At 40.5% G+C, this 17,607-nt stretch overlaps 1 protein-coding gene across 1 annotated transcript in view; it reads left to right on the forward strand.

Annotated features, from left to right (window-relative positions):
• Positions 1-17,462, forward strand: part of Tmed10 (transmembrane p24 trafficking protein 10) — a 38,675-nt gene extending 21,213 nt beyond the window's left edge. Inside the window, exons 3-5 of the mRNA XM_008849717.3 lie at positions 3,096-3,169; positions 14,579-14,705; positions 15,523-17,462. Of these exons, the coding sequence (XP_008847939.1) occupies positions 3,096-3,169; positions 14,579-14,705; positions 15,523-15,644 (323 nt within the window). The 3' untranslated portion in view covers positions 15,645-17,462. The remainder of the gene's footprint in view (positions 1-3,095; positions 3,170-14,578; positions 14,706-15,522) is intronic.
• The last annotated feature ends 145 nt before the right edge of the window (positions 17,463-17,607 follow it).

A 17,607-nucleotide genomic window follows, 5' to 3' on the forward strand; every position in this document is an offset into this window, starting at 1 on the left:
AAGGTAGATTTCAATGGTAATGTTTATCATATCCACTCATTAAAATGAAGCAAATTTTTATGCTTCTTCCTCAAGTATAAACTCATATTTGTGTGTGTGTGTGTGTGTGTATTTCATACAGAATATCCCAAACAATCTTATTTATCTATATACCTGAATCCCAAATAGCATCCTTCCATAACCTCCCCCGCCCAACTGGAACCCATGTACCCTGTCATCCCTGTTACTGTCCACTGTGTTATCAGTGCCCCCAGCCATTACGCAGTGCTAGTCCATCTGCTGAGTCTAGTCAGCCTATCTAAAGTTCCTTGTTTTAGGAAGATCAGCTCTTCCTCATCTAGGAGCAATCAGTTGCCAACATTCCTTTAGATAACATTGGGGTCTGCTGTTCATTTTCCCAGTTCTATGCTGGGTTACTTACTGTCTGGGAGTCTCTTGGGCCACCCTGGCCAATAACTCAAAGGAAGGTGTCTCCTATCTGGTATTGTTTCTTGTTATGTAGCCTTTAGCTATACACATGGATGCTTAAAGAATCATACTGATCACTTTAATCTTTGGTTATACTTTCCTTTTGGATGTTTAAGACCATACAGTTGGCCATACATATTTTTATTCTTAAGGTCATTTAAGGATCTGTTCCTCAGGGGTCACATGGACTTGGGAGGAGCTCCTGGCTCCTTTCTTTTACCAGTTCCATCTATGTGACAAGTCAAAGGTCTTGCTTGACTGCGGCTGGCTTCACTTGGAAGCATGGAGGAAATGATTCCTCTGTGTTGACCCTCCTCTTTGTAGACTGGACACTGGTTCAAGTCTATCTGGTGGGGTTTTCACGGCCTCTTTGATCAAGAGGACAGGTGACTCACCACAGTTATAGGACATTTTGAGAGATGCTCCATAGTCCCCTGGAGCTTACTTGACCTTGGAGGGCAAGGAACAAAAACTGTCCTTTCTCTGTCTTTTTTTTTGTATGTGTGAGGAATTAAAGATTTGCATTACATCTCCTATGGATAATGTCACTATCGGGATTACAGAGGAGATTCGAGAGAAGAGACTAGTCTGTTTTGTAAACTTGGCTTAATAGGCATATATGATTATCTTAATCTTTAATTTTTGTGTGGGTATATGGTGTGTGTGTGTGTGTGTGGTATTTGTGATGTATGCATGTATATGCCCATGTGACTGATGCCACAGCCCATGTATGATCAGAGGACAGCCAACCTCGGGTGTCAGTCTTTTCTCTCCACCTTGTTTGAGACAGCATCTTGTTTGCTGTTATATACACAGACTAGTAGCCTAAGAGCTTCTAGAGATTCTCCTGTCTCATCCTCCCATCTCTCCATAAGAAGCACTGTGGTTGCAGACATGAGCCACCATTCTCAAAATTTACATGGGCTCTAGGGACTTGGACTGCAGTTCTCATGTTTGCACGGCATTTCCCCAACCCTCTTAGTCTGTTCTTAATCTTATCTATATGGTCTTTTCTTTTGTTTTACAAATTGACCTTTCTAGTCTATCCAAAAGAAGTTGTCTTTAACATGTTCAGACATGCATGGTGGCTCACGTCTGTAATCTCAGAACTTGGAACATGGAAGCAAGAGAATCAGGAGTTCAGGGCCAGGCTTAGTAGCGCCATAGGGAGTTTTAGGCTAGCCTGGGCTACATGAGACCCTATGATTAAAGAAAAAAGGCAATATTTATTCCATATCTGAACCTCTGCCCATGCTTTGCCTTTTGTCCAGAATGTTTGCTTCAGTCCTACCCTCAGGTGCTTGCTCCTTAGCGAAGTCAGTCTGCAACTCATCTCTTGCCTCCTCTTACCTTTGCTCCACATTTGGGATCTTCTGAGCTAGAGATTTGGATTTAAACCATTACAGTGTTTTGCATTTTGCCTATAACATATGTGTCTTAGATTATCATCAAATTATTTGAAGGCAAAGACTGTACCTCTGAAAAGCCTCACTAGTACAGTTTTAGCTCCCAGTCAGTCCTGTTTGAATTGACTTCAGTCTGTTTCAGAAAACTTCCAGTGTCATGGGCAGCAGAGAGTATAATGTCATTCTCTGTAGCTTATGACAGCAAGAAACTCCAGTGCTTAAGGGGCTCTAGATTTCCTAAAGTTTCTCATTTTATGTAGGCGGTTTTTTTTTATTTTATTTTATGAGTAGGTAAACTCCTATTTGGAAATTGAGAACAGTTTTCTAGAAGTTTTGGCTCGTTCCCTTTCTCCTGTTTAGTGTCTTAAATTAGAATTCCTTTTTGATCAGCTAAATCAGATTAATTTTTCTAACATAAATGTTGCATTGTTTGGCCTTATTCCAAATAGACATTTTCTTTCTAAAAAGTATTCCTGGGAATCCCTACATTCTTACTATAAAGTTGGGGTTTTGTTTTGTTTTCTTGAGTTTTTCTAATTCTTAAACAATGAGATATCCCTAAAACATTTATTCACCTATTGAAATAGTCCTTACATTGGTCAAAATGTTCGAATTAAAACAGAATATTAGATACAGCCTATATTTTCACTTTTCAGGTTTGTTACCTTTAATGCCAGCAATCAGAAGACCAAAGCATAGAGGTGCATGCCTTTAATCCCATTGCTGGGGAGGCAGAGGCAGGAGGATCTCACAGAGATCTAGACCAGCCTGGAAGTTATAGGCCAGCTGGGGCTACAGGGAGATGCTGTCTTTAAAAAAAAAAAAAAAAACAAAACATTGACAACATTCTTTTGAGATATGAAAATGTGCGTGGCCTAAATTGGTGCCTCCCTGCTGTTGATCTGTGTGCCACTCAGTTTCACACTGTTGTGACTTGAACTTTATCTTCTGTTCCATCCTCTGGATCTATCTTGTATCCCAGTCGGTGATGTTTGCCAGCAGCATGTTCTGCTTGCTTTCCGGCACCCCACACAGATGGGGGCTTTGTGTAGAGCATTTGTGATTTCAGCCCTAGCCAGGAATGTTCTTCAGCTGAGTTGGGGGAGGAGTTGTGGTTGTTTCCTTCTATTGAGAAGGTGGGGGTTATATGGAGAGGGAGGGAGGGTGGGTGATTTCCCGGAATTTTAACTATTCTGCACAATGAATCTTTTGATTTTTCAGGAACAGGGCGGATACCTGACCAGCTCGTGATTCTAGACATGAAACATGGAGTGGAGGCGAAAAATTATGAAGAGGTATGTACTGCTGAAACAGCTAGGGGAGGGAATAGCACGCCCCACAGCATGTTTCTGTGACCTGGTCAGGCCAGCGGCCACACTGTGTCCAGAATGTTGTCGTTTTCTCAGCAGTCACGTGACAACCAGCTATGATCCTATGATGCAGACAGTTGTATTAACATACTTAAACAGCAATTACAGCTTTGCTTCCAGTCAATGGACTGAACCAGTTATCCTGTACAACTGTTGATATAATAAAGCACTCAGTCACATGTTATTAGGTCTCTGGATAGCTGCTTAGTCCTGAACAGCTATGCTGTCTTTGAGAAACAGCAGTAAAGAATATCTTCCAGTTAAAATCCAGACTTGAAGAAAGCAGCCAGCTGGAGCTACAGGGAGACCCTGTCTCAAAAAGACCAAAAAAAGAAGAAAACAGACTAGAACAAAGAGCTGCAAGGGACTAGGGAGAGTAATAATAAATAGAAATTTGAATGGGGCTGTGGTGGTTTACACCTATGATCCCAGCACTTGGGAGGCAGAAGTGGGAGGATCAGCACAGGTTTGTGGTCAGCCATAGCTAACACAAGTTCTAGGTCAACCTAGGCTAGCAAGACTGTTTTAAAAGAACCAAAAGAAAAAAAAGAAATTTATGCTGACAGGAAGTATTATTTTTTATCTTTTTGAGACAGCATCTCCCTATAGCCCCAGCTGGCCTATAACTTCCTATATAGATCAGGCTGGCCTTGAACTCAACGAGATCCTCCTGCCTCTGCCTCCTGAGCACTGGGATTAAAGGCATGCACCTCCACGCTTGGCTTAGAAGTGTTAAGAACGATGAACAGATGTGTTGCTTTGTCTTTGGTCAGGACTTTGGAAGGAAAATGTCCTAACATGGAAGAAGATTGGAAGTGACTGGCCATTTATGCAACAGGAAGTGATGGCATAATAAGTGTAACTCTTTAGTTCTTCCCCCTTTTCCCTTGTTCAAGTGCTCAGTTGAATGAAACCAGAGTTATTTGGAAGCAGTAGATCAGAGCAAGTGATAGATACAGTGGTAAATGGAGGACAGTGTCCAATAGAGACCTTGAACTGCTTGTATCAGCAGGAAATGAGCAGGAAAAAAGAAAAAAAAGCTGGAAAAGCCTCTATTTGATGAGTTTAAGAGTGAAATCTTTGCCTGGCACACACCTTTATTCCCAGCACTTGGGAGACAGGAGGGTCAACCAGGGATACATGAGGCCCTGTCTCAAAAAAAAACAAAAACTGAAATCTTTTTAACACTTCAAGATTAATAAGAATCATAATTATATCTAAATAAGGTAGTGTGTGTTAAACTGCTATTGTGAGACATTAAACACTAAGAAAAATTAGCTATTTTTTATATAATTTTTTATTCTTTGAGAATTTTATATGTGTATACAATGTATTTTGATTGTATCCACCCTTACTTTCCTCCTCTCCAACTCCCCACAACATGTCCCTCAACTTAATTGCCTCCTTTTTATGACTCACTGAGTCCAGTTAGTGCTGCCCTGATTCGCATGGGTGTAGGGCCATCCACTAGAACATGACAATCTACCAGTGGCCACAAGCCGAAAGAAAAATGAGTTTCTTTTTCCTGGCAGCCATCAACTGCCAATAATTCCTCAGCTATTGGTGGGGGCTGGTGAGCCCCTCCCTCATCTGTCCTGGATTTTTTTTATTATTTTTATTTTATGTATGAAAGTTTACCCGTGTTGTGCAATGCCCACGGAGGTCAGAAGAGGGCATCGGATCCCCTGAACTGGTGTTACGGACAGTTATTAGCCACCATATAGGTGCTGGGAATTAAACCTGGGTCCTCTGCAAAAACAGTCAGTGCTCTTAACCACTGAGCCATCTCTCTACCATGCTGGAATTTTTAACTGGCTTGATCTTGTACAGGTCTTATATAGGTAACCACAGCTGCAATGAGTTCATGTATGCAAAGACCATGTCATTTCACAGCACTCCTCCCCATCCCCCAACTCTTACAGTCTTTCCAACCCCTTCCTCAGTTGTTCACTAAGCCTTGAAAGAGTTGAAAATGTAGCTGTTTTGAATTATAAGAATAGGTTCAGTGATTTCAGTGCATTGTTACTGCTGCCATTTCCACCCAAAGATCATTCTCTTAAACAGGCATTCATTGCATCTTACTGTATGAATTTTACCCAATGTACCTTTGTTCTAGCATTAAGGCATATGTATTAAATGGCAGGGTACCTGATGCTGTTTTAAACTTGAGACCTATTTTGTTCCCCTCCACAGCAGTTGGCATTATTGTAGCTTTATGTAAAGAATGATGTGGATACTACTGTCATACCACATTTTAGAACCCTATACTTACCAATATTCTAGTTATCCTTAAGTGTTACTAACACTGAAAAAGGAGTTTTTATCTTTTTTGACCTTCTGCTTAACCCAAGAGGGGAATCCCTAACAAAAAGGAACTACATTGCTTCCTTTGCCTGCTTCCTGCTTTGGCTGTCTGGCACGTCCTAAGCTTTTTACGCACATGGTTACAACACAGTTCTAAGGTTCTGCTTCCTAACCAAGAACTCCTCCACACTACTTTCTTTAGCAGCTCCCTCCACCCAGGCCCCAACAGCAGACCAGATTGAGGCAGAAGAAGCAGAGTAGTTATGACAGACCAAAGATCAGTTCTTTCCTGGGTCTATTAGACTCCTTAGACCTTAGAAATAGCTGTTAGTTGTCCTGAGTTCATAATACCTGCATAATAGAAGCACTTTGTTCTGCAGTTAATTGCCAGAGAGCACTGAACATATGTAGAGCTTTTGAGACATTAATTTTAGGCCCTAGAGATAATGAAGACCCTTAATCGGAAAAAGATTTAGACTATTTGGCATCAGGAGGGCACAAATTTCTTCAGTTTTCTTCTCATCTAATGCATCTCTCCCTCAAGAATGTGGACTCAATTTTGAAATCCTTTGTTGTGCTAAAAGATTCAATAGTAATTAGTGGCCTTGTTGTTTGAGACAGGATCTCACCGTATAGCCCAGGCTGATCTGGAACTCACTATGTAGCCCAGGCTGACCTGGAACTAGCAGTTCCTCCAACCTCAGCCTCCCAAATCCTGGGATTACAGGCATGTACTATCACATCCAGTATCTTCATAGTGGGGCAGAATAGCCCATTGACTTATCTAAAATGTTAATGGGGGAATTTAATTAGTAAAATTGCTACATGGACTTAATACAAATATGAGATGATATTTGAACAACAGAGTACTTGCTATAATGTAGAGAAGTATAACGTACTTAATTTATGAAATTATTAATATTAATTAAGGCCTTTTGGGGGGGGTCTTTTGAGACTGAGTCTCCCTGGAACTCACTGTGTAGACCAGCTGGCCTCAAACTCACAGAGATCCACCTGCCTCTGCCTCCTGAGTGCTGGAATCAAAGGCGTGTACCACCATACCTGGCTGGTTCACTTACATTTTAAGGATTTCTTCCACTGCCTTGCTTTTTCCTTTTTGATGAGGACATGTTTCAGATTCAGTATGTGAATCTAGCTTTATTTATTATTTATTTATTTTTTAATATTTTATTTTTATTTTATGTGTATGTGTGTATTGTCTGCATGTAGGTAAGTGTACCCATGTCATGCAATACCTGTGAAGGACAGAAGAAGCTGTCGGATCCCCTGGAACTGGAGTTATGAACAGTTGTTAGCTGCCATGTGGGTGTTGGGATTTGAACCCAGGTCTTCTGCAAGAACAGCCAGGGTTCTTAATCGCTGAGCCATCTCTCCAGCCCCATATTTATTTATTTTTAAAGTAGCTTGTGATCTGTGAATTGGAGTAGCTCCTCACAGGGAAAAATTCTCTGCTTGTGTAATTGGGGGTGGGAGGTGTGTGCAGGCAGTTTCTCATAAAGAAGGAACCATCTGGTACATCCTCTAAGTCCCTTGCTGTGGATGTCAGCATTTTCAACATGTAAAGTCTCGTTTTGGCTAGGTGTTCTCTTAGCCTGTCATATCTGTCAGTAAATACTCTAAAACACAGTACCCAGGTTGGAGCCACAGCTGAAGACTTCTCCAATGTTGTTTCTTTGAATACTATCAGGAAGGAGGAACTCTGCTTCCAAATACTTCATCCACAATTTTTTTCAACATAGACTAAAGGAAAGGACATGACACACAGTTGATCAGCTCAGTAGATTTTTCTTCTACCATCCTGGAAACCACCTAATGGTCATGACAGAATTGAATAGGGGCTTCCTAAATTTGATGTGTCTGGGGTTAACAGTATTATCTGAACTTAACTTTGGCAGCCTCTTGGCTTTTTGAACTATGAATGGGCTTGTGATTCATGTGCCCTTCCTCAGGTGCAAGTAGATTTGTTCTTGGGTGTTGCACTGCTAATCTTTACCTTGATTTGTTAGAAGTCTCTTGGATTTATTGTATTGCCTTTGGAGTTTATGGGGGCTGGTTTGGGGGGATATGAAGGTATCAAACTAATTTGACCAAATTTGGCTTGTAACAAGAAGCTTTTCTCAAAAGTCTTGAAACAAGTGGGTTTGTTTTGTTTCTCAAGTTAACATTTTTTTCTCAGTGCTATTAGAGATAAGTCTGTGAACTCTTCATATTCAAGTCATCATTAAGAGTAGAAGATTTAAATAGTGTTAGAAGAGATTAATTTATTAATACTTTGAAGATATTATAGATAGGAAAAAAATCTCTACATCTCTTAGCTTTTTCTAAGCATTGTGGACCATTGCATGTTAGAGGTACGGTGTTGTCTCGGCATCCGCTTCGTGGAAGTGAATGTTGAGGGAAAAGAGATGCAGAGTGCTCTTTGCATACAGGGCACAGCCTTGAGAAAGGTGGTTCATTTGAAGGTGTTAGCAAGGCGGTCATGAGTACTTATATATTAGGTATTTAGAACTATCTACATTGTAAATCATTTTCATTTCCTTGAGTTCAGAGTTGAGATAGAAGTCCAAACATTTGATGAATACCATGTATGAATGTTAAGTGCTCTTCCCTCTTAGGGAAGAGGGAGCCATGGGGACAGGAGTGATTGACATTCTCCCCAACACTTGGAACATTAAACCAAGCATTAAAAAAAACAAGCCAGGCGTGGTGGCGCACGCCTTTAATCCCAGCACTTGGGAAGCAGAGGCAGACAGATCTCTGTGAGTTCAAGGCCAGCCTGGTCTACATAGTGAGTTCCAGGACAGCTGGGGCTACAGGGAGACCCTTTCTCAAAAAGACCAAAAAAACAAACAAACAAAAAAACAGAACAGCAGTCAGGAATGGACTGCTGTTTAATGTTGAGGTTTTCTTTTTCTGTCTTTTCTAAAGACAGCAGCTACAGTATAGCAACTCTGGCTGGACACTTGCCTCTGTCTCCAGAGTGTGAGAATTAAATACCCAGTCCCGTCCCCACTTTGTAAATTTTTTATGTATTTATTTTTTGCAGTGCTAGGGATAAGACCCTGGGCTTTGTGCATGCTAGACAAGCACTCCATCAAACCAATCTCCACTCTCAGCTTTGAGGTTTTCTTTTTTAGCTTTTGTATTGACTAGAGTATAAAGTCTTGATTTATTTATTGAATGCTAGTCCTGGGCAGGTGAAGATGGTCTTCTTGAGATGTGCTGAGAGTCTCTTTCAAAGTTTTACTCTGTTGCCTACAAAAATGAGAATGGTAGAGGTGGGAAATTCTCAGACTTACTAGTGTGCAAAAGGTGTCCGATCCCTCTGACCTGGTACAATTGCTTATCTTTGAGCAGCTGCTTCTTTTTGAGATAGGGTCTCATGTAGCCTAGGCTAGCCTCAAACTCACTGTGTGGAAGCCAAGGCTGGCCTGGAACTCTTAATCATCCTGCCTTACCTTGAAAGTGCTAGGATCACAGTTGGGTACTACCACACCCAGATTGATTATTTGCTTGTTTTGGGGGACAGGGCCCACTCTATAACCCAGGCCAGCCTCAAACTTAGCAGTTCTCCTGTCTTAGAGTCCTGAGTGATGGAGTCCTAGACATGAACCACCACCCTCTGCTCTTCACTTTTGATTCAGGAACATCCTAGTATAGCCATCTGATTTTCTTCATCAGAGTTCTAGAACCTCTGATAGATTGAAATTCATCTCAGCTCCACTGGGCTGTGAGACCTCAGAAAGTTATTTAATGTCACTGGGCCTTAGTTTCTTTGCCCTCCCTCTCTCTTTCCCCCTTCACCCTCTTTCCTTCCCTTCCCTCTCTTTTTCTCGTACTAGAGATTGAACCTAGGGCCTAGTGTATACCCCTCTTTTTACTTTATATTTTGAGACTAGGTTGCCCAGGCTGACCTTAAACTCATTCTATAGCCCACAGATATCTTCTGCATCAGTCTCCCAGGTAGCTGGTATCAGACCCAGCTCTCAGCCTTACTTTTGAGTCTTTTATTTGCTATTATCCACCAATCACTCACCTCTAAGCATGAGTATGTTGGTACATATGTGTAAAACTATAAGCCTTGTAGTCTAGTTTCTAGTGTATCTGATCACTTAGGTGTAGAGTATGTCTCGTGAATATAACCTGCACTTCCCCCTCCATTATTTTGTTTTTAAAGTTGCATACAAAGTAATAGGTTTCCTAGTGGTAATTTCATACAAATATATCATTGTACTTTGCTCATATTCTCTCCTTTATGTCTCCATTCCTGCCTGGCCCCTCCCTACAAATAGCTACTGCTGGGGTTTCTTTTAAGTTTTCTGGATTTTAAATCAATATCAAGAGGAAAGTTGTTATGAGGCAAAAATGATGAGGTTTTACGAAATGAAATCTTACTCTACTAATAATAGCCTGAGAATAATTTTCTGAAGGAAGGATGGGGTTCACTATGGATTTCACTAAGGAAATAAAATCAAATTGGAAGGTTATGATGAGACTATTTGATTATGAGTAGTCAGTCATAGAGTTCATTGTAACACCTATACTAGAAAAGGGGTTGCAGATTTGAATGATTAAATAATGTAGAATTCTAGTGGTATGGAATACCACGTAGTCATTAAGAAGAATGAAATGGGGATAGAGAGATGCTCAATGGTTAAGAGCACTGGCTGCTCTTGCAGAGGATCCAGGTTTGTCTCCCAGCACCCACATGGCGACTAACAGTTGTCTGTAACTCCAGTTCCAGGGAATCCAATGCCCTCTTCTGGCCTCCGCCAGCATTGCTTGACACATGCACTTTTATCAATGCAAGCAAAACATTCAAACATAAAAATAAGGAGCTGGGGAGATGGCTCAGCAGTTAAGAGCACTAGCTGCTCTTGTAGAGGATCCAGGTTCCGTTCCCAGCACCCACATGCCAGCTAACAACCATCTGAAACTCCAGTTCTGACCTCCATGGGCACTGCATGACACAGGTACACTTAGATTCTTGCAGGCATAGCACTCATACAAACCTGCATACAAGTAAATAAAATTAAAATAAATATAAATAAATAAAAATTTTAAAGTAAATAAAATTTTAAAAAGGAATGAAATGAATCTAAAAGCATTAATGTTTTGAAAATAATCTTATTAGACTGAAAAAAGTAATCTACAAAACAATGTATAGTATGCACCTACTATATTTTAATTTATATTTGGGGGTATAGTTACATTCATGCAAAAGCATAAATAGAGTATGCTTCTAAAAAGGTCTGGAAAACTATATGCTAAGTTTGTAACCATAGTTACCTATGAAAAAGAATGTGTGGAATTGGGAACTGAAGAGTTGTCAAGGGCGACCATTGGGTTTCTAGTCTCTGTTTTTAAACAGTTACAATTTTTTGGCAGCAAACAGCTATGTATTGCTTATATAATTTTTAAAATGCTAGAAAAATTGGGAACAGGTTGGGGGGCTGTAATCTACATAGGCTATCCTCAATGCCAGGTTTAATTCCTTCGTTCTTTTTTCGGGTTTTAGACCTTTGGCTCTTGTCATCCAGCAAAAAATATATGCACATATATAATTTTCAGCTGGCAGAAGCACAGCTACAGTTTCAGTTCCAGTTCCTTTATGTAAGTTTCTATTTAGGGAGCCTTAAATAATTGATGTCTAAGAAGTTTCATGCCATTGCCTTTATACAGTCTCATTCAGGAAGCTTTGGATGGGGAAGTATAGAGCAGGGGAAATTGTTAAACCAAGGAAGGTTTGGCTTATTCTGTATCTCTTGTGTTGATCTCTTCCCTAGGGGATTCTGTGCTCTTGTACTTAAATGTGAAATTAAACAGCAGGTAAATACTCTAGGTTAGTTATAGCCCCGGCCCCCAACTAGAAAAGATAGTTCAGTGCCATTAACTGCTGGTTAAATCTGAGACAGACAAGCTGTTTCACAGCTGCCACATGTGTATTAACTAGCTGTCACTTTACAAATATATGAAAATGGGCATCCAGAGAAAGAGAACTTAGGTGGCTATCATTGCAATTCCATCACCACATTTTTAATGTACTGTAGATGTAAACTCAACTTTTCCATCTGTACTTTACTTGAAATGTTTTAGTTTTAATTAGTGATGTTTATCTTGTTCTTCGTTCATTCCATAAGTATATATAGACAGGTAAGCTGGGTGTGTTGATGCACCTATGTCATCCCAGTACTTTGGAGGTTGAGACAGGAGGATAACAAGTTCAAGGACACCCTAGGCTTCATGTGCAACCTTGTGCCAAGAAGGAAATCAAATTAGAAGAGACCATGAAAACCATCCCTCAACTCCTCCCATTCATTCCATGTTAACATTTAACAGCCCTTCAGAAACTGGGGCAGGAGGATTACTTTGAGTTTGAGATCAGCCTGTGTAATAGAGTTAAGGCTCTGTTTCAAAAAAAGGAAAAACATCAGCAAATGGCAAATGTATAAAAAGATTTATTGAAGAATTCTTTGTTTGGAAAAACTTAAGAGCAACTTGTATGGAATAGTTTTTTTTAAAGATCTGGAAAGCTCTGGTATTTTATTCCTATTTATTTTTGAGATAGGGGTCAGGCTGACCTTGAACTCAGGATCCTTCTGCTTCAGCCTCCTGGTGCTGAGATTACAGGCACACATTATTATACACAGCATTTTGAAGTAAGTCATTGATCTGTTTTAAAGTGACTCGTAACCCTGTGCTCCCAGCTTCTTGGGAGGCTGAGGCAGGAGGATTGCTTGATTCTAGAAGTTTAATATCAGTCAGGCAAAATAGCAATAGCAGGACCTTGTTTGGGGGAAGTTATTGGTTTGTTTGGTTGGTTGGTTGGTTGTTTTTTTGGTTGTTTTTTTGGTTGGTTGGTTAGTTGTTGTTTTGTCTTTTACAATAGGTCTTATGTAGCCCAGGCTGACCTCAAACTCACAGTGTACCCGAGGATGATCCAATTCTCCAACTTCTACTTTTAGAGTATAAGGATTACAGGAGGAGTGGCTTTAAAAAAAAATTAATAAGAAATAAGTAAAGGAAATCATAAGCTAAGATTGATAAGAAACAAGCAACAGCGGGGTTTAATGACACACCTTTAATCTTAGCCCTTCTGAGGCAGAGGCAGGCAGATCTTTGAAGTTGAGGCCAACTCGGTCTACGTAGCAGGTTTTAGGTACATAGTGAGACCCTGTCTAAAAAGAAAAAACAAAGAGAAACAAAACAAATCTTTGTCTTGTGATTAGTCTTTCTCACACGCTTTTTATTTCTCAACAGATAGGGAAGTCCTTGGAGATTTCTTTTGATAATTGGCAGTGTCATTCTTTAAAAAGATAGAGAAAACTGAAAAACTTAGGGCAATTTTTGAAGCAAATAAAGGATTCATCTGGGCTCTGAGCTCTAATACAAACCTTAATCTTATAGGATTTATATGGAAAACCAGAATTCTCTAATTCTCTGTGTCATTACTGCAATGCCATAGCAGCACGTGCTTTCTCATTCCTTGTATATTTGGACCTGATGTGGTTACAGCTTCTATACTAGCAGTAATGTCTATTTCCTACACGAGCTGTCAGCAGTTTGAGGAAAACAGAATATCTTACTTACAGCCTTTTATCTTGCAGTACTTTTAAAGAAGTAGGGATTTTTGTTGTTGTTTTGGGGAGCGGAAGGAGGGGTTTGTACTTGCACATATGTATGCCGGTATACATGCCTGTGTGAAGGCCCAAGGAAGACATTGGGTATCTTCCTCTGTTGATTTCCACTTTTATTTTTCTTTTTGATACAGGATCTCCCACTGAACTTTAAACTCACCATTTTACCATTTTGGCTAGGCTGGCTGGCCAGCCATCACCTCCTGGGACCTGCCCTCAGTGTTGGGGTTACAAGCATGTGTAGCCATGCCCAACTTTTATGTGGGTGCTAGAGATTCGACCTGGGGCCTTTTGCTTTCATACCAAGCACTCTTACTCAGAGCTGTCGCCCTGCCTTGTTTTGTTTTTAAGACAGGGTCTCACTGTATTCTAAGCCAACTTTGTCCTAGAGTTCTTCCTGCCTCTGCCCCCTGAATGCTAGAATTACAGGCATGACTACTACCATATCTATCTTAAAGAAATTCTAATCAGGGGCTGGAGAGATGGCTCAGCAGTTAAGCACACTGGCTGTTCTTGCAGAGGACCCGGGTGTGAGTCCCAGCACCCATGGCTAACAACTGTCCAACTCCAGTTCCAGGGGATCCAGCACCTTCTGACCTCCATGGGCATTGCATAACATGGGTGAACTTACATGTATGCAGGCAATACACTCATACACATAAAATAAAAAAAAATTTTTTTGTCTTTTTGAGACAGGGTCTCCCTGTAGCCCCAGCTGTCCTGGAACTATGTAGACCAGGCTGGCCTTGAACTCAAAGAGATCCGCCTGCCTCTGCCTCTTGAGTGCTGAGATTAAAGGCGTGCGCCACTATGCCCAGCGATAAAATATTTTTAAAAGATCTAAGATGGGGGCTGGGTGTGGTGGCGCACGCCTTTAATCCCAGCACTCTGGGAGGCAGAGGCAGGGGGATCTCTGTGAGTTCTAGGCTGGCCTGCTCTACATAGTGAGTTCCAGGACAGCTGGGGCTACAGGGAGACCCTGTCTCAAAAAGACCAAAAAAAAAAAAAAACTAAGATGGAAAGATACAGTTTGTAGAAAAAGAAGACAAAAATTTTAAATATCTTGGATGATTTACAAAAGAGAATTTGAATGTGGTAAACTTCCAAAAAGACTTTTCTGTTGCCTGGCGGTGGTGGTGGTTTGTTTGTTTGTTTGTGTTTGTTTGTTTGTTTGTTTTTTATTGGCTGCCATTTTCAAACGTGTGTAAGGGGTTCTGATAACACTGCCTCCCTTCTCTTGTCCCCTCCATCCCACACATCCTCCTACTTTCATGTCTTTTGGTTTTGGTTTTGGTTATGTGCCTAGTGTTCTTGACTTAAGCAGCTTTTTTTTTTTTTCTGGAAATGACTTCCTAATTCCTTTCTTTTCCAGATTGCAAAAGTAGAAAAACTCAAACCCTTGGAGGTAGAGTTACGACGCCTAGAAGACCTTTCTGAATCAATCGTTAATGATTTTGCCTACATGAAGAAACGGGAAGAGGAGATGAGAGATACCAATGGTGAGGGGAAAGTGCCTTTTATTTCTCAGTAAGAACTCTGAAGGGGACAGATCTCAAGTACCCTTTTTCTCAATGTTAGTAAAGTACAACTTAGGGAAAGAAAATTGCTTGCCTTAGTGCTATTGTTACTGAAAGGTAGATCAGCTGGTTAGGTATTCAGGAGAACAGAATCATCTTCTATGATATATAATTGACCATATTCTCATTTGGTTTGTAGCAAATAGATAGCACTAATCTTTGCATTTTAACATTTTAAATAGGAGTGCTAGAAGAACTCGGTGCCTTGTGCATGCTAAGAAAGCTCTGTAGATTTGAGCTACCTCCCTAGCCATTGCTTTATTTAAAAAAATATTTTTATTTTATTTATATAATAAATGTATTGCCTTCATGAATGTAAGTGCACCCGTGTCATGCAATGCCCAGGAGGTCAAAAGAGGGCATCAGATTCCCTTGGAACTGGAGTTATGGTACGGATGGTTGTTAGCCACCATGTGGGTGCTGGGAATTGAACCCAGGTCCTCTGCAAGAGCAGCCAGTGCTCTTAACCACTGAGCCATCTCTCCAGCCCTAGCTATTGCTTTTTAACAGGGTCTTGCTATGTAGCCCAGGCTGGCCTGGAACGCAAGATCCGCTTGCCTTAGCCTCCCAAGTGCTAGGATCAGAGGTGTGTTGCTACCATGCCCATCCTTTTTTTCCTTTTTGTCTGAATTCCTAGTCTTAGATTTAGGGACAGAGTGAGGTTAATTGTCTTTTACCCCTGGCCATTGTTTAGCCAACAGAAAACTTCATTACATTCACAGTGTTTTTGTTTTTTTAGAGTCAACAAATACCCGGGTCCTGTACTTCAGCATCTTTTCAATGTTCTGCCTCATTGGACTAGCTACCTGGCAGGTGTTCTACCTACGTCGCTTCTTCAAAGCCAAGAAGTTGATTGAGTAATGAAGCTGTCTTCTGCCCCAGTGTAACTTAGCCAGTAGAACACCACTGGGACACCTGGCTTCACCCAAGACCATCCTACCAACAGTACCATCAAGGCACAGTGGGGATTTCTTGCCAGAACTGATTTCTTTTGGTGTGGGAGAACATGGGGCACAAACTTCACAAGTCAACGAGGACTTACTTCTTTTTAAGTTGGTAGGCTTTGGACTGGTTTTGCAACAAGATTATTACTAAAGTCACCTATGGGGGCAAAAAAAATAGGGGTTACCTAGATAATGCCAAAGCTAGCATTTGTCCTGGGTTTCCTCGTGTGAGCTGTTTGAGCTGTTTGCTTATTTCTCCCATTTGCTCATCACCTTTGTCTTTCGCTCTAGTTCTTTTACCAAGATTTATGCGACCATGTTGAACTTGTTTCAGACCTGTTTCTTCTTTGGGTTTCCTTGTGAAAATACCCTGAACTTTCTTGGCCCTTAGCTGAAATGTTTACATAGCTTCTGGTGATATCCTTTCAGAATTTTATGTCTCTTCAAAGGGTCATGGATGGGACACCTCATACAAAAACAGTGAGCTTTGAACTGTAGATAAACTCTTAAAGAAAAAAAATCTTTTTAGACAATTAAAATATTTGTGTTCTCAACTGCTTAGAACTCTTTGTGTATGTGTGTTTCATGTGTAGATTCATGTGATCATTGCAAGATACAGTATAGTTCCATCACGTGGATTCTTTATACTGACTTTTTTTTTTTAATAGCCACAACCTCAGCCTCTGATTACTACTGGTCTGTTCACCATTTCTAGATCTTTATTATTTCAAAAATGTTATATAAAGTGGAATCTTTTGAGATTGGCTTTTTCTGTTCAGCACAGTTCCCCTGAAATCCCCATCCAAGTTGTTGCATGCATTAATAGTTTGATCTTTTTTATTGCTAATACTACTCCATGGTTATGTATGGTACTGCCTTGTGTTTAGTCATTCACCCGCAAAGGACACATGAGTTGGTTTGGGATTTTGGTCCTTAACTAGTAAAGTGTCTCTGAACATTCTTAATATAGGTTCTTATGTGAACGTAAATTTTCATTACTCTGGGATAAATGCCCAAGAGGACAATTGTGTTGTGTGATAAGCACATTTAGTTTTTAAAGACACTTCCCTACTCTTTTTGTCTGGAGTGGTTATACCATGTTACCTTTCTGCCAGCAGTGTGTCCTGATCCAGCTTTTCCGTATCTTCATTAACGGTTCGCTTACGCTGTTTAACTTAGCCAATTGAATAGTGCCTGTAACGTCTCATTATGATTTGATTTGCATTTTCCTAGTGGTAGAATGGTGTTGACCATCTTTGCATGTGTTTGTCATTTGCCACTTGTATGTCTTCTTCAGTAAAATGTCTATTAATGTCTTTTATCCATTTTCTACTTGGATCATTTGTTCTCGTCACTTTTCTTTGGGGGGGGGTTCCTTAAATATCCTAGATGGAGGTCCTCTATCAGATGTGAGGTAGCTTCTAAGAAGGAAGAAAAGTAAAATTTACCAACACTTCATGCATGGCCACTCACTGACCTAATTCCTGCCCCTATGTGTTATCTCTAGAATATTGAACATAGGAGATTTAAAATAAACATAAGAAAGTCACAGATTGAGTAAATACTTGAAAATCCATGTTATGAAAGCAAAGCCAAGGATCATTTGTGGCCAATACTAATGTACAAAAGAGAAAATGTGCCAGGCATGGTGGCGCACTCCTTTAATCCCAGCACTCAGGAGGCAGAGGCAGGCAGATCTTTGTGAGTTCCAGGACAGCTGGGGCTACAAGGAGACCCTGTCTCAAAAAGACAAATAAAAAAAGAGAAAAGGTGAGGCTGGGAGTGTAACTATGGTAGAGTGCAACTATGGTAGAGTGCTTGCCTCCCACGTGCATTGTTCTCTAATCCTCAGCAATGAAAGAAAAAGAAACAAATGTTCG

The sequence above is a fragment of the Nannospalax galili genome, unplaced genomic scaffold, assembly GCF_000622305.1.
Source record: "Nannospalax galili isolate Female #2095 unplaced genomic scaffold, S.galili_v1.0 scaffold24, whole genome shotgun sequence".
In the NCBI taxonomy this organism is placed as follows: Eukaryota; Metazoa; Chordata; class Mammalia; order Rodentia; family Spalacidae; genus Nannospalax; species Nannospalax galili.